Source organism: Dendrobates tinctorius, unplaced genomic scaffold (assembly GCF_039654945.1).
Source record: "Dendrobates tinctorius isolate UK_male_01 unplaced genomic scaffold, ASM3965494v1 ptg000265l, whole genome shotgun sequence".
NCBI lineage: Eukaryota > Metazoa > Chordata > Amphibia > Anura > Dendrobatidae > Dendrobates > Dendrobates tinctorius.
This window is the reverse complement of record NW_027361932.1, coordinates 16,710,552-16,734,005: the sequence shown is the minus strand read 5'-3', so window position 1 is coordinate 16,734,005 and position 23,454 is coordinate 16,710,552. Positions and strand designations below refer to the sequence as shown.

The 23,454-nt window shown below is 44.1% G+C and overlaps 1 protein-coding gene across 1 annotated transcript; it reads right to left on the bottom strand.

Moving 5' to 3' along the window:
* Positions 1-6,948: 6,948 nt before the first annotated feature.
* Positions 6,949-20,494, bottom strand: LOC141069529 (solute carrier family 2, facilitated glucose transporter member 9-like). Its single transcript, XM_073559169.1, has 12 exons — positions 20,474-20,494; positions 19,906-20,004; positions 19,500-19,660; positions 19,280-19,404; positions 15,488-15,617; positions 15,175-15,323; positions 14,913-15,097; positions 12,696-12,806; positions 12,173-12,274; positions 10,586-10,661; positions 10,224-10,351; positions 6,949-7,134 (listed from the first exon to the last, which is right to left on the bottom strand). Exons 1-12 carry the CDS (start codon positions 20,492-20,494, stop codon positions 6,949-6,951), a joined length of 1,473 nt encoding a protein of 490 aa, XP_073415270.1.
* Between the last annotated feature and the right edge of the window lie 2,960 nt (positions 20,495-23,454).

Genomic DNA, 23,454 nt, shown 5'->3' with positions numbered 1-23,454 from the left:
ATGTTCATTTTTTTTCAAATATTCAAAAAATTCCTGTGATGCACCTAAAGGGTTAATAAACTTCTTGAATGTGGTTTTGAGCACCTTAAGGGGTGCAGTTTTTAGAATGGTGTCACTTTTGGGTATTTTCTATCATATAGACCCCTCAAAGTGGCTTCAAATGTGATGTCCGTAAAAATAAAATGGTGTTGCAAAAATGAGAAATCGCTGGTCAATTTTTAACCCTTATAACTTCCTAACAAAAAAAATTTTGGTTCCAAAATTGTGCTGATGTAAAGTAAACATGTGGGAAATGTTACTTACCAAGTTTTTTGTGTGCCGTATCTCTGTGATTTAAGGGCATAAAAATTCAAAGTTGGAAAATTGTGAAATTTTCAAAATTTTCACCAAATTTCCGTTTTTTTCACAAATAAACGCAAGTTATTTGAATGAAATTTTACCACTAACATGAAGTACAGTATGTCACAAGAAAACAATGTCAGAATCACAGGGATCCATGGAAGCGTTTCAGAGATATTACCTCATAAAGGGACAGTGGTCAGAATTGTAAAAATTGGCCCGGTCATGAACGTGCAAACCACCCTTGGGGCTTAAGGAGTTAATTAGAGACTTTAATCATCTAACAAATGATGAATATCAAAAGATGGAATTGTGCAGTAGTACACATGGAATATTTCCAATACCCTAACTGTCATTACGAAAACCAGTGGGCATCTTATGGTTCAGTAGGTAGGGTATTATTGTGCACTGGTACTAGTTTTATTTGGCATCATTAGTTGCAAGTGATATTTTTGTTATTCATCTATTGATATTCATTGTTTGTTAGATGACTAAAGTCTCTATAATTTGTGAGAATCAAGTGGGAATAGTGGATGAGGGCAGGTATATCTCGCCCAGATTCCTCTCCTATGTGGCCTAGTCTGGTCAGTATCGCACCTGCTTACTAATGGATAATGGGAGGTGGATATATAAGGATGCAAGGTGGTTGTGTGAGTGTCTCAGCCTGGGAACACAGAGAGCCTGTCTGTATGAGAGACACACACGTGAGTGGAAGCAGTGCCCACTGCAACTTTGGTTTGGCTGGACGGGAGAAGCCCGCCAGTTGGTAGTTAGGTTGTCCATTGTTTAGTTAGTGCCGGACAGGCAAGGATTTGTTTTATGTTTTATTTCCTTTTGCATTGCTTTCACCGTTAATAAACCTGACCCAGGGTCAGTTATACACGAATCCCCGCTCTGCGCCTGAGTTTCATGCTGAAGGCACGTGACCTTTGACCCCAGCAAAGGCGATCCCGGAGTGTTTTATCACATTGTGGTGGAGAACGCAGGCATCACGTTGCAAGCATGAGCATGGAGGACGTGGTGAAAGCGCTGGTACAGTCCACCGCCGTCCAGCAAGAAGCTAATCGGGTGATGATGGCCCAGCTGAAGGAGTTGGTGGACATGACAGCTACCGATCGTTCGCTTCTCCAGCAGGTGGCGCAGCGCTTGGCAAGCTTACCTGAGCTTAACCTGGAAGCCGAGTCGAGAGTGATTCACGTGAGTCGGTACTGGCAGAAAATGACGACCGAAGATGACGTCGAGGCATACCTGACCACGTTTGAACGGACGGCGGTGAGAGAAAAATGGCCGAAGGCACGATGGGCCGGCCTGATTGCCCCGTTTCTTTCCGGTGAGGCCCAAAAGGCTTATTATGACTTAGAGCCTGAAGCCGCGCAGGACTTTGACAAACTGAAAGCCGAGATCTTGGCCCGGCTGGGAGTGACGACCGCTGTCCGTGCACAGAGAGTGCATCAATGGACTTATCAGCCGGATAAACCACCGCGGTCACAGATGTTCGAACTGATCCACGTGACGAAGAAGTGGCTACAACCCGAGGTGTTGACAGCGCCAGAGATAATCCAGAGAGTCGTCCTGGACAAGTACCTGAGAGCTCTACCGCCAGCCCTGAGGAAGTGGGTAAGCCATGGAAATCCTACGACGGCAGATCAACTGGTGGATCTGGTTGAACGTTACTCCGTGGCGGAAGGACTCCGAGACGACGCTACCCCACCTCGTTCTTCATCGTCTCCACGTGGAACCGGTAAGACTGTTCCAGGGAGTAGGGGAGATGGAAAAATCCCTAAGACAGTGGGGGAGGAAAACGGGACTGCCCGCACTGCGAGGCCGAGAGTGACGAACTATGGTCTAAGCAAGGGGCCCGTTAGGTGTTTCCGCTGCCAAGAGATGGGACATATTGCTGCGAACTGTCCGGTCACTACTGAACCCATGCAGTGCGACGTCACAGACTCTAAAAACCGCATGTCTATGGTTGCACGGGTAGTGAGTGTGAATGCCGGTCAAAAGGATGTGGAAAAACACTTGTGTGATTTAACTGTTGATGGCAAAAATGTGGTGGCATTGTTAGACTCGGGAAGTGTGGTGACTCTGGTGAAGGCCAGTCTGGTGCCAGCCCCAACTGGGCCATCAGACAAATTCTCTGTAACGTGTGTGCATGGAGACACCTGTTCGTACCTCACCACAGTCATATGCATTACAACTTCCTATGGGTCTGTGCAACATAAAGTGGGACTCGTCCCGGCGTTATTGCATGATGTTATCCTGGGCCGGGATTTTCCCCACTTCTGGCAATTGTGGGAGAATCAGTTGATGCCCTCGGGTAATAGTGTACATGATTCTTCTCCCAGGGAGCGTGTGGGTCCCGAACCCCTGGAAGAGGTCTCCCCGGAAGACTCGGGGGAAGAGTCTGCGGGAAATGACCTGCAGTTCCCGTTTTCAGTCATGGCGGGTGATAATGAGGAGACCGGGGAAGAGGAGGAGGCTGACAGCCGTCCACCTCCCCGTTTGCCGGATTTAGAAGTTCAGAAAGATGACTTCCAAAGCGAGCAAATAAAGGATCCTACCCTTTCTCAGGCTAGGACAAATGTAAAAGTGATAAATGGGGTACCCGTAGAACCTGGCTCTAGGCTGGCATATCCTTACATGGTTCTGGAGAATGATTTACTCTATCAGATAGAGAAAAAGGGGGAAGATACGGTGCAACTATTAGTCGTGCCAAAACCCTACCGGCGGCAGGTGCTGGACCTGGCCCACGGACATGTGATGGGAGGTCACCTGGGAGTCCAGAAAACCACCGAAAGGATATTACACTGTTTTGTTTGGCCAGGCATGCATCATGATATTCGTGTATATTGCGAGTCTTGTCCTGACTGCCAAGCCTCTGCACCTAAGCCCCGGTTCTGTAGCCCTCTGGTACCCCTACCTATTATTGAAGTCCCGTTTGAGAGGATTGGGATGGATTTAGTTGGGCCCCTTCCACGGTCTGCACGTGGACACCAACATATCCTGGTCATCTTGGATTATGCCACTCGTTACCCGGAGGCCATCCCTTTGCGTAACACGGCCACCAAGACGATTGCCAAGGAGCTGGTGCATGTGTTTAGTCGGGTCGGTATACCAAAACAGATACTCACTGACCAGGGGACCCCCTTTATGTCCAGGATAATGAAGGAGCTCTGCCGATTGTTACAAATCGAACCGTTACGCACATCCGTGTATCACCCTCAAACAGACGGGTTGGTCGAACGGTTCAATAAAACTCTGAAGCAGATGCTGAGAAAGGTGATAGACAAGGATGGGAAGAACTGGGACTATTTACTTCCGTATTTGCTTTTTGCCATCAGGGAAGTACCCCAGTCTTCCACGGGATTCTCGCCTTTCGAGTTATTGTACGCCCGACGTCCTCGCGGACTGTTAGACGTTGCAAAAGAAACCTGGGAGGGTCAGGTCACTCCATTTAAAACAGTGATAGATCACGTCACACAAATGCAGGACCGTATTGCGGCTGTGATGCCTATCGTCAAAGAACACATGATACAGGCTCAAGGAGCCCAAAAAAGAATCTATGATAGGGGCGCCAAGATCCGTACGTTTGCACCCGGAGATAGGGTGTTGATCCTGGTCCCCACGGTGGACAGTAAGTTCCTGGCAAAGTGGCAGGGCCCCTTTGAGATCAAGGAAAGAGTTGGTGAAGTAAACTACAAAGTATACCAGGCAGGTAAACGGAAACCTGAACAGATTTATCATGTAAATCTGATAAAGCCCTGGAAGGATCGGTCTGCCTTGTCAGCGGAGCTGGCCCGTCCTGTCTGCTCGCATACCGTACCGGAGGTACGGGTTGCAGAGACTCTCTCGGAGCGGCAAAAGACAGAAGTCAGGCAGTTTCTACTTCACAACCAAAAGTTTTTCTCAGAAAAACCCGGGCAGACTATGCTAATGAAACATGACATCGTAACGGAACCTGGTGTCACAGTTCACGTAAAGCCCTACCGAATCCCGGAAGCGCGCCGTGAAGCCGTTTCCCGAGAAGTGAAGGCAATGTTAGAGTTAGGAGTCATTGAGGAATCGCACAGTGCGTGGTCCAGCCCGATTGTGCTAATTCCTAAACCGGACGGCACCATCCGGTTCTGCAATGACTTCAGGAAACTGAATGCGGTCTCAAAATTTGATGCCTACCCTATGCCCCGGGTCGATGAGTTAATAGATCGGTTAGGAAAAGCCCGGTATATTACGACCCTAGACCTAACAAAGGGGTATTGGCAGATCCCTCTGGCGGAGTCTGCCAGAGAAAAGACGGCATTTGCTACCCCAGAAGGTCTATTTCAGTATGTGTATATGCCGTTTGGACTGCACGGAGCACCAGCGACCTTCCAGAGACTGATGGATCGAGTCCTGAGGCCACATAGGCGGTACGCTTCGGCCTATTTGGACGACATTGTCATTTACAGCTTGGACTGGGAGACTCATCTCCAGAAAGTACAAGCTGTGATTGACGACCTGTGGGAGGCAGGTCTAACCGCGAACCCCAAGAAATGTCACATCGGGCTAGAAGAAGCCCGGTATTTGGGGTATGTAATTGGGAGGGGTGTTGTTAAACCCCAGGTTGATAAGATTCAGGCGGTTCAGGACTGGCCACAACCTGTCAACAAGAAGCAGGTGCAAGCCTTCCTGGGGATCGCCGGTTATTATCGCCGGTTCATACCCAATTTTGCAGCCATCGCTACCCCCCTGACGGATCTTACAAAAGGGAAAGACTCCGTCATGATTAAATGGAGTTTAGCGGCTGAAGAAGCCTTCCATAGCCTAAAACGGGCACTTTGCTCTCAGCCCGTACTGGTGACTCCAGACTTCCGCAGCGAGTTTGTGGTACAAACGGATGCCTCTGATACTGGTATCGGGGCCGTACTCTCACAAGTGAGGGACGGAGTGGAACACCCAGTCCTCTATCTCAGCAGGAAGCTGAATAAACACGAGCAAAGGTATGCAGTCGTAGAAAAAGAGTGCCTCGCCATTAAGTGGGCTCTAGAGGCCCTCAAATATTACCTGGTGGGCCGAAAGTTCAGGCTGATCACTGACCATGCCCCTCTCAAGTGGATGCACTTGAACAAGGAACGGAATAGCCGGGTGACCCGGTGGTTCCTTGCCCTGCAGGCCTACACTTTTACGGTGGAGCACCGCCCAGGGGTACAGATGGGGAATGCAGATGCCCTGTCCCGAGTGCACTGTTTGGCGGGTGTCATTGCTCGACCAGAGTGGTCTGAGCAGAAGGGGGGGATATGTGAGAATCAAGTGGGAATAGTGGATGAGGGCAGGTATATCTCGCCCAGATTCCTCTCCTATGTGGCCTAGTCTGGTCAGTATCGCACCTGCTTACTAATGGATAATGGGAGGTGGATATATAAGGATGCAAGGTGGTTGTGTGAGTGTCTCAGCCTGGGAACACAGAGAGCCTGTCTGTATGAGAGACACACACGTGAGTGGAAGCAGTGCCCACTGCAACTTTGGTTTGGCTGGACGGGAGAAGCCCGCCAGTTGGTAGTTAGGTTGTCCATTGTTTAGTTAGTGCCGGACAGGCAAGGATTTGTTTTATGTTTTATTTCCTTTTGCATTGCTTTCACCGTTAATAAACCTGACCCAGGGTCAGTTATACACGAATCCCCACTCTGCGCCTGAGTTTCATGCTGAAGGCACGTGACCTTTGACCCCAGCAAAGGCGATCCCGGAGTGTTTTATCACAAATTAAAGAAGTAGCGCGGCAAACTATTTTTTAATTCTATTTGTCTGACTACGTTTATTGGATTGCACACACAGGATCCAAAGCTTTCCTTCAGCTTCATATCCTATATTTTGCTCCTTTGTTTCTTAGTTCAGTCTCTGTCACTGAGGGCGCTAGTGTTATTTCTCTGTTTCTAATATTCATTTTTACTACCATACATACTGTTTCCTGCCTCTATTTTGTCCTTGGCACATGTCATTTTTATTAACCTATGTATATGTTGAGCCTGTCTCTCTTTTGTTTGTGTATAACCCCACCTTTTAATACTTGAATAATAAAATAAAAATTATGGTAGCTTTTATGAGATTGTTGTTTTGTTACAGGAAATTATCACTTGAGGACTAGTAAACTTTCCATGTAGTTTGACCATGCCCACACCACTGATTGTCAGCTTTCTGCCTAATACATAGTATACACAGTTGCCAATCAGTGGTGTGCGTAACCCCATACCAGGCTCAGCATTCAGAGAACTGGTAAATCCGCAGCTAATAAAACAGTGATTTTTTTATCAAACCTGCAGCAACTATAAAGTAAGTGACACATCAGTGGAATAAGGGTCTCTGACCCTACAAAATGCTTGCCCTCAGGTCGATGAAGTCAGAGGATGAAAAGCTAATTCATATTCAGGATTCGTCTGGCAAGGATCCAAAACACAGCGATATGCATCAACCCCAACAGTGAGTAGAGTAAATCCTCTAATAAAACAAAAGCAGGTCATTTGCTTAAGTAACAAAACCCACAACACAATGCTTTATTTCCTACACAAATCCTATACATGAATGGTCCTGAGGTTACACAATAAATACATATATTTACACACGTCACCAAGCCGATAACTAAAGTCTGGTACAAACAAGCTTTTCCCGCTTGTCTTTCTTAGCATCATAATTAAGTTTGGTAAAGGATTCCAGGATCTCCATCATACTTCGGTCCTTGGTCTCTGGCAGAACATAGAAGGAGAATACAGCTGCAGAGATGCAGTAAACCAAGAAGAATATGAAGCAGAACGTCCCCAATGCTTCCTGTAAAAAACACAGAATAGAGTCATGTAAGTTCTAGGGAGGCTGGATCCCTTCACTGTCTCCATGATTTCAGTGCTTAGCGGTTCTGAGAATACAAACCTTTACATAAGAAGGGCAACATTTCATGAATAAAACATACACCTCACCCAGTTTTTATATTTGGCAACAGAAAGAGACACCAATTAATCGCAAGACAGTTTATAACTTTGCCTGTATGGGGAATCCGGTCTAAAATATCTGCGCAAAACTCATCTCTTAGGTTATGGTCACGTAGCGTCTAAGGGGGTAGTGCACGATACATTGGTTCTGTCTTCTGAGGTCATTGACTGTCCACCCTCAGACCCTAAGGCCACGTTCACATTTCAGTATTTGGTCAGTATTTTACATCAGAATATGTAAGCCAAACCCAGGAGTGGGTGATAAAGTGGTGACGTGTTGCTATTATACTTTTCCTCTGTTCCACTCTTGGTTTTGGCTTACAAATGCTGAGGTAAAAAATCTCACCAAATACTCAACATGTGCACGTTCCTTGAACTTTGCTTTGTAAAGATGCAAACATTGGTCCAAACAGGGGTGCACAAATATATCATGAGGCCTCCTAGAGGCCGTTTGGTCTGTCACTATTAGCGGTACACCACTACATTCTAAAATGGATCCAGCTACACACTCTGCCTCCCACCTCACAACAGATACGTTAGGAAGGATTCACCATGTCCTATATTATTATATGTGCTCAGATTTAAGAATTTTCTTTGATATTATCCTTACTTACTTATCCACTACTAGGCCAACTAAATATTATGCACCAATAAAATAATAACGCCTTTACTCACCTCCTGTGGTGGAGCCATTCCCATGGTATCGGCACTCGCGGTATCGTAGCTGTGATGCGGTGAAATAACACGTGATGCCTGTCGTCCAATCAGCGCTGGCATCACTGTCTCGGTCTTCGGACAAACTGAACATGAAGAGGAAGTCGGGGCCTGAAGCTGATCCCTGGCTTCCTCTTCATGTTCAGTTTCTCCAAAGGTGGCCACAGTGATGCCAGAGTTGATTGGCCACCATCGTCATAGGTCACAACACCACATCGCAGCATCGGGGAGAGCAATTGTCGTCACCACAGAAACGGCGCCAGCACGGGAAGGGAGTACAGGCTTTATTATTTTATCGAGGCCTAACATTTAGTTTAAGAAGGGATTCGTTTTAAGCTTTTGTCCAAGAAGAAAAATAAAAAAAATCAGCATTACAGCATTAAAATTAAATGAGTTAAAATAAAATGTGCCTGTTAAAATCCCGGCATCTCCAGCATCAAGCACCTGATTATTCCCTTTGCCTCAGTCTTTGTGCATGTCCAGGAACAATGATCTGCCATACTGTCATATGACTGCTGTGGCTTCAGGGGCCACGTGACATATTTAGAGACATCACTGATATGCCCAGTGATTGGCTGCAGTGGTTCTGTACCAATGTGACACTAATCATAACTGCAATATAAAAAAAAACACCTGAGGTGGGCAGCCGGAGTATCAGTGCTGAAGAATTGACTTATCAACTATGCCTTGGCCTTGTTGGTGGTCTTTGTCATTTTTAGTCTGTTAGGGGATTGGTACCTTACATTTAACAACAATCAATATGTCTTTTTGTCTTTTATGAGGCCATTAATAGGATATTTGCCTCACAATATTTTATAGCCCTGAGGCATATGCACTGCATTGGTGTCCTTTGCTGGGTGGAATACGTGTTCCGGTGTCTAATGAAGCCCCGATTGAAGCTGTTTGATAAATATCTTAACTCATCATAAAACAACCAAATAAAAATATTACTAGCTGCCCTGTGATCAGCCATTTTAATTTGGGCATTTAATGTCAGAGCCAATGTCCCTCTAAACCTTTGTATCTAGTGAGCTGAGAATTTTGAGATCCTATCGCTGTTTGTATTAAATTGGATGATCCAAAACAATGACAAATAAATGTTGCTTCTGGCCTCAAATAATTTGCAATAATTTGCTTGGGAAATTAATGGCTTTGTCGTAACAACCCTGGGGTCTAGGTCATTGAAAGGATAATGTCAGTATACCTATTAGCTTAAGCCAGAGAAGGATTTAATGCTTGCATCTCTGATAGTCTAGGGTAGTAAAGGAGTTAATGTTAGTCGACCTTGTATTCTAGGCCAGAGAAAGGAATAAGGTCTCCATCCTTGGTAGCCTATGGCAATAAAGGGGCTAATAATTATCCCTGTGGTCTAAGGCAGTACAGGAGTTAATGTTAATACGCCTGGTATCATAGACCAGATAGTGGGTTACGTTTTCCATCCCTTGTAGTCTAGGGCAGTAAAGGGGTTAATGTCTGCTTTCCTGGTGGTCCAGGGCAGTCAAAAGGTTAATGTAGCCTGACCACCAGTGTTCATTGAGTTACTGACACCTCCAGGAATAGGAGGGCAGAAAACACAATAGACACCCTCTACCTCAAAGTCGGAATCAAATGACCTCTGATAAAATGGCATGAAATCTGAAAGTTGAGTTCTTTTATTATGTTTTCACATTGAATTCTGTCAGGCATACCAAAAATTCTAAACAGCCCATTTACTAGGACGAGCGATCAGAGAAGACCAAAAGGACATCTAGAACTGACAGAATTTACTGTGTTGTTGGGCAAGTTGTCCTGTCTAAATTGATGTCTGCGATCACTGTGTGTCACTGCTGATTTTTTAATGCCCCCAGAGCACGCACTTCGCTGTGGGGATTCACCGGTGTCTGAGCCAGAACTGGAGGGTATGTATGGGTTTTACATACTCCCGGGCAGTGGGCGCGCCCTCGCTCCCATACACTTGTATGCAACAAGGCCGTTCCCGCTAGTCAGCCCTGCCCACTGGACGGCCGTGTCACTAGTCAGGTCACGGCCTCGATCAAAACAAGTGGAGTGAGGCCGTGCCCACTGCCCGGCAGTATGTATAACACATACATACCCTCCATTCCCGGCTTAGAAACTGGCGAATCAGCGCATGCGCTGGGGGGATTTATAAGTTCGCAGTCACACAAAGTGACTGCACACTTGTCAATTTGGACCGGACAACCCATTTAATGATCCTACCTCAACGAAAGGAAAAGCCAAGCCGATCACAAACAATCCTAGCCAAATGAGGGCTCCAGTTACGGCGTATGCGGCGGGTCTGTAGGATTGCACAAACAGCTCCGTGGGCAGGACACAAGTGACGCTTCCTGTACAGAAAGGATTAGAAAACTTTTGATTTTATTCAGGATTTCCGGTTCACCAGATCACAACAGACCCATCACTATGGATTACGCTTTTTACAGGGAAGCTGTACTGTACGATTCGGAGATAACTAAGTCCAAATTTTTAGACTACTTTCTATCAGATTTAATAAAATAACGCAGATAAATAGAATGATCGAAATAAAGACTACTCAATTATCATGTTAACAGATAACTGACCTGGACCCAAGCCGTAGCTCAACGTAAAGATGAAGATCAACGTACAAGAAGCATATGGCAGCCACGAGGATAGATCCTGCAGGGAAAGAGAAACAGTGACTTTAAGAAACTTTACTTTCTGTCATGTTCACCCAACTTTTCCAAATGCCACAAGGTTGGTCATTGCCTGCAATGTGCCTCGTAGTCATGTGCCATCAATGACTTTACTGAGAAAAAGCCTTTTATATTTACACTAGACGTGTGCCCGATCCTATCGCATCAGGAGGGAAGTGTGTGTGTGGGGTGTGTGTGTGAGTATGTGTGTGTGTACATGTGTGTGTGTGTACATGTGTGTGTCTGAGAACGTGTGTGTATGTACATGTATGTGTGTGTGTGCATGTCCCGCAGCTGCCTGCCCACCCACCTCCGTGCAGTCACAGCCGGCAGGAAAGAGGGTGATTTGCGGCCTGTGCTGGAGATGTGAGTACATGTGTGTGTGTGTGTGTATGTGAGTACGTGTGTGTGTGTACGTGTGTGTGTACATGTGTGTGTGTGTGTGTATGTACATGTGTGTGAGTACATGTGTGTGAGTACGTGTGTGTGTGAGTACATTTGTGTGTGTGTGAGTACATTTGTGTGTGTACATGTGTGTGTGAGTACGTGTGTGTGAGTATGTGTGTGTGAGTACGTGTGTGTGTGAGTACATGTGTGTGTGTGTGTACATGTGTGTGAGTACGTGTGTGCCGCGCCGCTGCCTGCCCACCCATCTCCGTGCAGTCACAGCCAGCAGGAAAGACGGTGCTTTGCGGCCTGTGCTGGAGATGGGATGCGGCGCCACCAGAGGGCACCCTCACCCCATCTCCAGCACAGGCCGCAAGCTGCGGTCTTTCCTGCCGGCTGTGACTGCACAGAGGTGGGTGGGCAGGCAGCGGCGGGTGTCCCGGCAGTGGAGGTTCGGTGGCGGGGGTCCTGGCGGCAGGGGTTCGTCAGTGGGGGTACGTCGGCGGGTGTCCGGTGGCGGGGGTCTAGTGGCGTGGATCCTGGCGGTGTCCCGCTGGTGGTACTACGCAAGGGCCTGGTACCACCAGCGGGTGCCATGTTGGAATACCCATCACTTGGGTATTCCAATATGGCGGTCGGTGTACTTCCGGTGGATTTTGGGATTCGAGGACATCCAGATGGAAGTGGATGACGGACAATTTAAGGCAATTATATATATACAGTATATTGTAAAAGAAAACTTTCTATGGTACTTCGGATGTTTTTAGAAAAAGGCATTTAAAGGAGTTTTCCCAAGTTTGGAAGTTATCCCCTATCCATCGCTGGGGCTCTGATCATGCGCCCTGCAGCTCCATTCATTGTTATGTGAGTGTCACAGTCCAACCAAGTGCAGCGCTCGGCTGTCTCTGGCGGTCACATTAAGAATGAATGTGACAGTGTTAATAGTGATCGATCTCTGCTCTATTCACACATCCTGGTTCTCGGGATCGATGGGGGTCCCAACGGTCAAGCACCAGAGATCAGGAAGTGAATGGATAGGGGATATCTTCCAAACTTGAGAATACCCTTTAAATGGATATTTACAAGATGGTAACAAGTTGTTCTTACTTGGAAGGTAAGTGTAGCAGTGAGTGAGGTCAATGTCAAGGCCAAGATTACATAGTTCACCCACAGTAGAGTTTTTCTGCCCAGACGGTCAATGAGGAAGCCCTGTAAGAAGAATGATAATGAGATGCAAGAAAAAGAATAAGAAGTGACAGAAAGGGATCATTTCTACCTATTTGGCTGGTAATTCTATGTTCCCTCCAGCATGGTAGTGGCCGGCGGAAGGAAACTGATACAAGAACTGATCACATAGTTTCCTATGGAATCATTCGCATTAATATATGCAACATTTGTTGTTCTGGACCCTTCAAGCAGCCAGATTCAAATATGCCGCATGTTGTGTTTTTTTTCGATTTGCCTCCATATATTTGCAGAAGCAAATACACAGATAAAAACTGATACAGGTATAACATCAGTTGAGCCTCAAGAGAACTGATGCAATGGATAAATGTAAAGCTCAGCCTAAAGCTATGACTTGTCAATTATGATGAATACGCGGTGAGAATAAAACCAGGGGAATACTCACACATAGCACTGTGGTGAAAATTTCCATTATCCCAATTCCAAGAGAGACATATGGTGTCTCACTGGCTGAAATACCTGCGTTCTGGAAAATGTCATATGCATAAAAGTAAACCTGTAATTAAATAAAGAAAATGTTTTTGACACTCAATGTAAAACGTGATTAATAAGATAAAATAAGATACGCTTTGTGCACAACAGAGCATTGATCAATTTACAGCAATCTGCTTTTGTCTATATCAGCAACAGCCTTGTTGGATTATTTCCTAAAATGTCTTTAACCCTATATATCACATTTTTGAGAAACCCTCCAAGTCTTCTTTATATCAGAAAAGTTTTAAGCTGGCAGGGTCCTACTTTCCTGCACACCACGCTAAATCAGCTAAATCACTTCTCTTAGGCTAGTTTCACACTAGCATCACAGAGGCTAGAGAAGGCAACATTGTGAATTAAGCCGAATTGAGAAAAAATACATGGATTAAACTGAGTGAGTTACCTAAGGCTAGTTTTACACTTGCGTTTTGAGGCGCAGCGCATGCTCGATGTGAAGCTCCGCCCCTGCCACGCCTCCTCCGGTCAGCTCCGCCTATGGGCGCATGACGCTGCATGCGACCTGCGTACCCTATCTTTAGCATTGGGTACACAGGCTGTGCGCAGGTATGCTTTTGCAGGTGCATGTGTCCTTTTGACGGTGCACCGACCTGCGCTAAACGCACCGTGTTGCAATTTGGTGCGGCCGGTGCACCGTTAAAAGGACGCATGTGCCTGCAAAAGCACACCTGCGCATGGCCTGCGTACCCAATTCTAAAGATAGGGTACGCAGGTTGCATGCAGCGTCATGCGCCCATAGGCGGAGCTGACCAGAGGAGGCACGGCAGGGGGTGAAGCTTCACGCTGAGCTTGTGCTGCACCTCAAAACGCTAGTGTAAAACTAGCCTTAGGTAACTCACTTAGTTTAATCCATGTATTTTTGGTTAAAAATATTTTTTCTCAATTGGGCTTCATTCACAATGTTGCCTTCTCTAGCCTCTGTGACGCACGGTCTATTTCTGGATGCAGAATGAGTTAACTGTGAATCCATCAGTGAGTTTGTTTTGACCAGAGAGTTTATAACTCTTAGGCCGGGGTCACACTTGCAACTGCAATGCGAGAAACTCGCGTGAGTCTCTCGCCTCAATACCCGACACTGCCACCTGCACTCGGGACCAGAGTGTGCGGCTGCATGTATTTCTATGCAGCTGAGCACTCCAGTCCTGAGTGCCAACGGCAGTGCCGGGTATTGAGGCGAAAGACCTATATTTTGGTACACCATAATTTCCATTTTTCCTATTGTTTTCCACTAAATTTACCTGTTCCTCACCTTAGGTGCTGATTCCAATTTCCTTTTTTTGCTATTAAGAGTCTGGCTAATAATAAAATTCTCCCTAATATTTTTATTTTATTCTAGAGTCACTGTGTACAATTCTTAATGAGACCCAACTGCAGCAATGTTTTGTTTTAGCCAAAAATACATACATCTAAGTAAAAAAAAAAAAGTTGCCCCGTAAGTGTCTATACCCTTTAGGTAAAAACATATGATGTGGTATAAACCTCTATAGGACTAAATTTTATTTAATTTTAATATTTAAGTAGCATTTAGTAATGATGAATGCCAAATTAACAATTTTACAGGTCATTTTCCTCTTGATATTAATATATTAAGGTTGTCACTCATATCTGAAAGCAGAAAAAATATGCAGTAATTTGAAAAATGTGAAGTGTGACCCAAACAGATCTTAGTGTGAGTCCATTCATGAGTATTAATGGGATTGTTTGTGAAAATGTGCGTAACAGAAGGCAATGTGATAACATAAGATAACCATAGCTTGCCTTTCAAGTGCCTCACCATCCCAGCGTCGCCTCTTTTGGGGTCTCCATCATTCATGTGATTGCTGCAGGCAGTCACTGGTCTCACTAGCCATGTGCGTAAATGTGAGAATCACCACTGAGGACAGTGATTTTCTGCAGCAGTCATGTTAATTATGTGCATGACCAATGCAGGACTGATGCGGTAAGAGGACTACCCTAGTGACATCGACCTGTTATTAGGGTGCATGAGGAGAACATGTATGAACTGATGCCAGAATTTTAACACTTGCAGCTATGAATCTGGTACCAGAAGTGTCTATCCTTCACATTGGAAAACATACTCGTACCCCGAGAATGAGCATAAAATAATTACCGCATTAATGCCTATAAGTTGAACAGCTCCACAGGTTACCAGCAGTGTGATCATCTGCCAGCGCACTGTACGATCCACCAGCAGATCCTTCAGACCCTTGATTTGCTCTCCGACCGCCTCCTTCTCGGTCATCATGCTCTTCATCTCCAGACTATGTTCTCCTGGACCCCATAGCTGTTGCATAGCTGGATAAAAATAGTGAACATATTAAATCTGATATAATAATGTATACAGAACAGTAAAATAATGCATCTCACTATACCTTTTAGGCAACCATCTTTGTCACCTTTGTCGATAAGAAGGTATCTGGGAGATTCTGGGAAAAAGGGTAATGTCACCAACTGAATGAGGGCTGGAATAGCACTCGTGGCCAAAAGGAAAGGCCACAATTCCTCTGTCCCCATTAATTCCCTACAATGAAATTGAGTAAAGTTACAGTGATGGAAATGTTCTGAGCTTTAAAAAGAATAGAAGAAATAAAAAAAGTATGTTTCTACAAATGTGAGCTCAACTCGCATACCATAAATACAAGGTGACATGATAATTTCATTCAAATCTGTTATTGACCACCATACCTGAGTCCTAAAACGAATCCCATCAACTTCCCAATCGCAATGGCTAAAGAAACAGATACGGTGACCATTCCACGCTTACTCTGAGGGGCGCACTCCCCAATATACATTGTGTGAAGATTCAGACCCACACCTGGAAGAAACAGTAATATGGGTATACAGTAAAACAGTGTCCCTCCACACCAGTCCTCCAGGCCCAGCAACAGATCATGGTCTCAGGATTTCCTTAGTATTGCCCATGTGATGGAATCATGATCTGATCTGTTGGAGGACCTTGAGGACTGGTGTTGAGGAACACTGTAGTACAAGACACAATAAATTAATATTGATGTCCAGGTTAAGATACAATATAAGCCCTATTCTTTTCGTACACACTCCTGTATGACATGCGTAGAGGTTAGTAGGGGCCATAGTCGTGGCTGAGTTCATCGGGCCTTGCGTGCCCTGGCCTCCCAATACATATAAATCATGTCTCACTACCAGCTAACTTGTTTCTCCGTCCCCTGCACTGGTAGGGCCTTCTCCATTCTTTAAGGTCACCTCCGGCCGCTTCTGAATAAACAGAGACACAGTCCAGGTGCAACTCAAAACGTAAAACTTTACTCTCATGTCTTTGCAGCACATCCAGTTTGTTACATCATCGACAGCTTGTGCGTTACACGTTACTTCATCTTCCTCTGCTCAAAATTTTTGCACAACTCCACATTGCACAAAAAAACTGCAACCTTTTAAAATATTTGACACCAGTTTTCTGTTGTAAACACTGTGATGAATTGGACCCAAGAATGCAGCATGTTCTGAGGTACTAACAAGAGATCAAAATGAGGAGCAGTGCTGAAAGAATAATTTTCTCACATTTCAGCTATGGTCACATGGCCATAGATGCGCTAATGACACTTGGATCAGAGTTTGATCCGAGTGTCAACATAGTGTGATCCTCTTCTTTCGGAGAGAATTTTAACATGCTGTGAGAAGATGGAGGATAAAATTTCTCCATCTTCTCTGTTGTGTGACTCTGCAGTCCAATGCTTTCCATGGACCCACCCATAGACTTGAATGGGTGAGTTGCATGCGATGTCAAAGTGAAACTGCAGCATGCTGCGATTTTCTTAACAGATTCTGTTAGTGAAAAAAATCGGTCATCAGCACTGCCCCGTTGAATAACATTGGTCATAGTGCTATCCATTAAAATATCAGATAGTATTCGTCCAATGTATACGCAAGTGTGAACCAGTCCTTTGAATGACATTGATATTACTTGAAATAATAGAATGAAAGGGTAACTAAAGTTAACAAAAAATGTTTAGAGTTACCCACAAATAGTGTAAACTTATAGAAAGCCTATATACGGAAATCCTGTAACACTTTGTGCTCCAAGAATCAGCCGAGCACTTCTGATACCTTAACAATGTAAGGGGTTGGAAGCTTTAGGGTATGTGCACACATTGCGGATTCTGCTGCGGATCCGCAGCGGATTTGGCCCTGTGGATCTGCAGCAGATTCTCCTGCGGTGTACAGTACCAGTATGAGAAATGAAAAATGCTGTGCACATGCTGCGGATTTTTCCCGTCCAGATTTGCTGCGGATTTGAATCCGCAGCATGTCAATTCTTTATGCAGATTCCGCAGCGTTTTTACACCTTTTCCATTATAGGAATCCGCAGGTGTAAAAATGCAGGTGAAATCCGCAGAAAATCTGCAGAAAATCTGCAGAAAATCTGCACTAAATCTGCAGGTAAAACACAGGTCATTTTACCTGCGGATTTAGCAAAATCCACGTGGAAAAATCTGCAGGGTAATCCGCAAAGTGTGCACATACCCTTACCCCTTTAAGCTCCCTATTATAATGTATGTATATGAGTGTATTTATATTATGCTGATATGTAATTTTGTATTTGCTATGTTTTATATATTAGACTAGCCTAATTACTGTATATATTGTAACATTATGAAGTTTTGCTGCTGCACCATGTATATGTTAGGGACAGTGCAGTCTGTGTTATGGCCAATAGATGGGGGCACTGAGTCCACTACTTGGCAGATATAGATGTAGCACACATAAGAGTTAACTGTAGATGGGGTTAGCTCAGGAATAAGCCAGGAAGGTCTTCCTGTATCAGTCAGTCAGGGGCCTGACCCCTGTGTGCTGCCTAACTACCCCGTAACGTTGAAGCGTACGCCCAGCCATCCAGGGGATATATAGAGAAGAACAAGGTACAGCAGAACCTGCAGTAGAGAGGAAAAAAAGGAAGTAGAGGAAGATTGAAGGTCACCGTAAAAGTGTACGGGCAGGTCACTCCAGAATGTGGTGGATATCTATGTGGGCTGAATCTCTGATGTCCGGGGTGAAACGGGCAGGAGAGCACTTCACTGTGGTGATGCTTTAAAGGGAGGATACTGAGGAGCCGTTTAAGACACTCTCTCCCGTGGAAACACTTAGTAACGCAAGGAACAGATGAAGTAATGTGCTATCTTTACTGTGATGGAAATGCTGGAAACTATGTGGATGTGCTGTGTCCTGAAGTAAATAAATTTGTTCAGTTAAGAGTTGCCCTGGACTGTCTCTGTTCATTGGGATCCAGGATCAGCTTCAAGTCAGCGCAACAAAGAAGACGCTGACAGCACCGTGAGTACTGATAGTACCATGCAAGAAAAGAGGTACTGTTTTCCTGTAGAGGGAGGCCAGGGTATACAATATCCAAAATACTCAGCCACAACTACTGCCCTGGTCGACCTTTACAACATAACAATACCAGGTGATAACGTGCTGATCACTGTGGGCCAGACTGCTGGAATACCCTCCAATCCAGAGAACAGGGCTCTGAAATTCCCCCTTTATAATGAGCATTTGCCATACATGCCCACCACTGCTACATTCATTGTCTATAGGACTATGTCTATGAGAGATAAACAAGTGCTGTACTCGACTATCTCTGGCATTTTCATAGACAATGAAATGATGATGGACAGGTGTAGCCAATGGTCCATTTTAAAGGGGCAATTCAAAGCTTCATTCTCTGAATCAGTAGGGGACTCCTAGCAATTAGCAAGTTATCATCTGTCTCATGATTAGGTGATAGTGATACAGACAAGGCATGCACTCTGTGGATATGAGGTAGATGCAAGCTGAACCTGGAACTTAGTCCAGACGGTCATCCAGTGAAGAGAAAACAGCTGCACTCTGGGAAACTTTGATTTTCAATGCAAAAATTTTTTTATTGAAGACACCACAGGGGAATAGTGAGTTGATAACGTGATAAAATAGGAATGACATTTTAAGTGCTTTTTTTGTACTAAATAAACTATAGTCTTTAAACGAAATGTAAGAATTTTCCTTATGTAAGAAATCCAAGACACATTAATGACAATAACAAAACCATTTCTTATTGCTAAATGTTAAAGGGGTTATCCACTAAAAAAGTTTTCAGTCACTTTCTGTGAATTCCCAAAGCGCATGCACTGGATTTGCAGGTATTTGAGCTGGGACTGGTGGATACGTATGCGTTATACTTACCCCCACCCAGAACCCGAATAGTGGACGCAGCCTCGCTTTGTATGGAGCTAGGCTATGCCCACTAGTCGACAGCGCCCACTGAATGGCTGCGTTACTAGACAAGTGTATGGAGCAAGGCTGCGCCCACTAGTCTGACTCTGGTCGGTGGTATGTATAATGCATATGAATCCGCCAGTTCCGGTTCAGAAACATACGCTGGGGGGGGATTCATAAATCTGCAGTTACAAGAATGACTGCAGACTTATCATTTGGCCCGTACACACCCTTTAAGCTTCATTTTACCTGCATTAATTCCATAAAGGAACCTCCCCAAAATAATCATCTCAAATGATTGGGCAGCGCGACTCGTACTCAACAGCATTGCTCCCAGTATAGCAATCAGGTTATTATATAATTGGGTGTTCTTTCTGCAAGAGAAGCATGCGAGGAACAAGTTACACCTTGCAAATTACATGTATTTCTATTAGGCTGAAGATGATACAGTAAATCAAACATTAGTTACCTCCCAAAGGTGAAAGCTAGATATCCCACTATGAGTGAGCCCAGGAGTCCACCGATGCTGTATATGGAGACAATGATGGACCACAGTAACATGATCGTGTCTGGATGTAGGACTGTGCCATATCGTTCCTCCCACGTGACATTGATAAACTTTTGAACATACTAAAACCAAAAACAGAGAAAGTGTAGAAGATCTATATGTGTACAGTACATGATACCTGCAAAACAAGGTAATTTCCAGAGTTTCCTTCATGTCATTTTCTGCTATGATTAATGGTCAGAAAGCACATCTCCTTCAAAGAGATTATGGCCAGGCCAGATTAAAGCCTTACTTGTAATCTCCTTGTAGACCAAAACGTACCAACAATCTGAGGCGATAATCAATATATAGTAGAACGTTAACTCACTTTTGAGGGTGAATTGATGAGAGAAATATGGAGTCCATACTGGAACGTGCCACCAATTCCCAAGACCAGAGTTAGAAGTGGCAAATTTAGGGGCAAAACCTGGGAGCCCATAAAAACACACAAAAAAACAATTACAATAATGTAAAAACATCTGTAAATCTGAAAGGATTTGGTTCAAGGAACTCAATATTATATATTAATTTAACTCTGGCAAAAGCAAGTTTTAAGCAGAATCTGTACATTAAAGCAATCCTATATTTTAGCATTTTGCTCACGCTAGCATTCATTCTCATTTTCTTACATATCACAAGGGGAACAGCATAAAAATATAACTATGTATATCACATATTACTAATACTATTTTTCCAATGCAAAGAAATAAAAAAAAGTACCCTAAATGACAGGATGCTTGAGCATATATTTTTTGTCATTTCTGGGAATTATTTTTGAATTGTTATTTTATGTTTTCATTCTGCAATTATTTTAATTAGTAATAAAATAATAATTAGCAATAAACATTTTCACTAGATCCCACTGCCTATAAATGAACGGTTACAGAAGTACGTACCCCAGAGGTAAGTAGAGCCATAGATCAGTTTAGGACGATGATGCAGCAGGAAATCTGAGCTTCAGGTTAATGAGGATTTCTAGCGAACCTCATGCAGTCACTTCTTGCCAGGTTCACTCTGTAACTTCTGGCTTTTCATTAGCTGCCAACTTCAGAATGATTGCCACTTTAACCTTTTGTGTAAAACACAAATGTAAAGGATTCAGAAAAGAGTAATTGTTGAGAGTTAGCAACAGATAGGATCCAATTTCTGTTTTAAATAGAGCGCAATAAAAAAGTCCCATTGTCTTAACAAAGAGAGTTAAGGTCCCCATACACATTAAACTAATGACGGTTGACCCTGCCAAAATCGATTGTTCAGGCAACTCTCTAATGTGTAGGAGGGCGCCAGCAAACCGATTTTCAAGGAATATGTCAATTGGGTATGTGAAATTTAGGCTGAGATTTCTGTTGGAGGTTTTCTCACAAAGAACACAGGAGAACTCGGCCGAGCGATTTGAATTCTTATCTACTGTGTTATTAAGCTACGTGGCTTTATATCTGACTATATATCACTTCTGGTATTTATGTGTGATAACATTGTTATTGCATATAAGGTGTAGTTTTGCCTATAAGCTGAATTTACACTTTAGTGGGAATGAGCGCTCTGACTCTTGATTCATGATAATCTTTCAGTGTAAACAGGCTGCCGATCAACCGGTGAATGAGCAAAACACTCATTCATCAAATGAAAATATTTTTAGTGGGGTTGTCCGGTCTTAAGACCCCGTCACACATAGCGAGATCGTTAGCGAGATCGCTGAAACGTCACAGGTTTTGTGAATCAACAGCGCCCTCGCCAGCGATCTCGCTACTTGTGACACATAACGGCGACCGGCCCCCGCTACGATATTGCTGATCATGCTGGAATGTCCTAGACCATTTTTTGATCTTTGGCGTCCCATTGGCCAGCATGCATCGCTGTGTTTGATGTCATAACAACGACGAGCGACCTCGTTGAAGCACGCCTATCGAGGTCTGAGTCGTCAGAATAGCTGCTGTGTGACAAGGTCCCAATGACCGCCGAGGTCATTATACGGATCACGGTATCATTGCTGTGTCGTTGAGTAGATCTGCCTGTTTGATAGCTTACTAGCGACCATGTAGCGACGTACCAGTGATCCTTACCAGATCGTATAGTTGTCGGGATCGCTGGAGCGTCGCTATATGTAACGGGAACCTTAAGCAACAAGTCTGTAGTCACTATATGTGGGTATCTATGTGACTTCAGATTTGTGAATCCTCACAAGGCGCATAGCGAAAGCTGTCAGGATTCTCGGGAGCGATGAGCGTACGGCCTCGCTCAATACAAGTGTATTGCTTGATGCCTAAAACAGCCTACTCTGAATGTGGCTGGGAGTATGCAAAGCGCATACTGATGGTATATTAATGTCCACTCCTGGCACTGGAGAATCCTGACAGCAAGCAGTGTGAATGCTGTGAGGATTCACAAGTCTGCAGTTACATAGAGGTGATGTCACTGTCAAGCAATACATGCTGTCCAAACTGTGTTAAGGGCATGTACTATAAGAGGGACAGTGTGTGGGTCATATTTTGTGCAGGGAACACGATGAAGAGCAAAAATTTATTCACGGGCACAGCGTAGGGAAGATATTTTTATTCAGGACCATTATAATAACTCTGATATTTTAAGGTTATCGTGTGGGGATATGCTGCACAAGACCAGAGAAGATAGAAGTCTGCAGAGACGAGCTGTGGCTGTGACAAGTCATCATGGATTCTAGAAAAGATGATGAAAAGAAAGAGAACAACTCCAGAGAAGTCATCTATATGGTACCTTAATGTTAATGTTTTTTGTGATACTGACTATGCCTCATCAGCACTGTGGTTCTTGTATGGTCCGCAGTCTGATGATGACTGATAGCAACAACTCCCAGTATCTCCTTACCATTGTTAAGGATGTACTGGAAGTTGTAGGTTCATGTGGTACAAATGTATATGTTTTAACCCCTTCACCCCCAAGGGTGGTTTGCACGTTCATGACCGGGCCAATTTTTACAATTCTGACCACTGTACCTTTATGAGGTCATAACTCTGGAACGCTTCCATGGATCCCGGTGATTCTGACATTATTTTCTCGTGACATATTGTACTTCATGTTAGTGGTAAAATTTCATTCAAATAACTTGTGTTTATTTGTGAAAAAAACGGAAATTTGGCAAAAATTTTAGAAATTTCGCAATTTTCCAACTTTGAATTTTTATGCCCTTAAATCACAGAGATACGGCACACAAAAAACGTGATAACTAACATTTCCCACATGTTTACTTTACATCAGCACAATTTTGGAACCAAAATTTTTTTTTGTTAGGAAGTTATAAGGGTTAAAAATTGACCAGCGATTTCTCATTTTTACAGCACCATTTTATTTTTACGGACCACATCACATTTGAAGCCACTTTGAGGGGTCTATATGATAGAAAATACCCAAAAGTGACACCATTCTAAAAACTGCACCCCTTAAGGTGCTCAAAACCACATTCAAGAAGTTTATTAACCCTTTAGGTGCGTCACAGGAATTTTTTTGAATATTTAAAAAAAAATGAACATCTAACTTTTTTTCACAAAAAAAATACTTCAGGTTCAATTTTTTTTATTTTACCAAGAGTAACAGGAGAAATTGGACAGCAAAAGTTATTGTGCAATTTGTCCTGAGTACGCTGATACCTGATTTGTGGGGGGGAACGACTGTTTCGGCGCATGGCAGAGCTCAAAATGGAAGGAGCGCCGTTTGACTTTTTCAATGCAAAATTGGCTGGAATTCAGATCAGACGCCATGTCACGTTTGGAGAGTCCCTGATGTACCTAAACAGTGGAAACCCCCCACAAGTGACCCCATTTTGGAAACTAGACCCCCCAAGGAACTTATCTAGATATGTGGTGAGAACTTTGAACCCACAAGGGCTTTACAGAAGTTTATA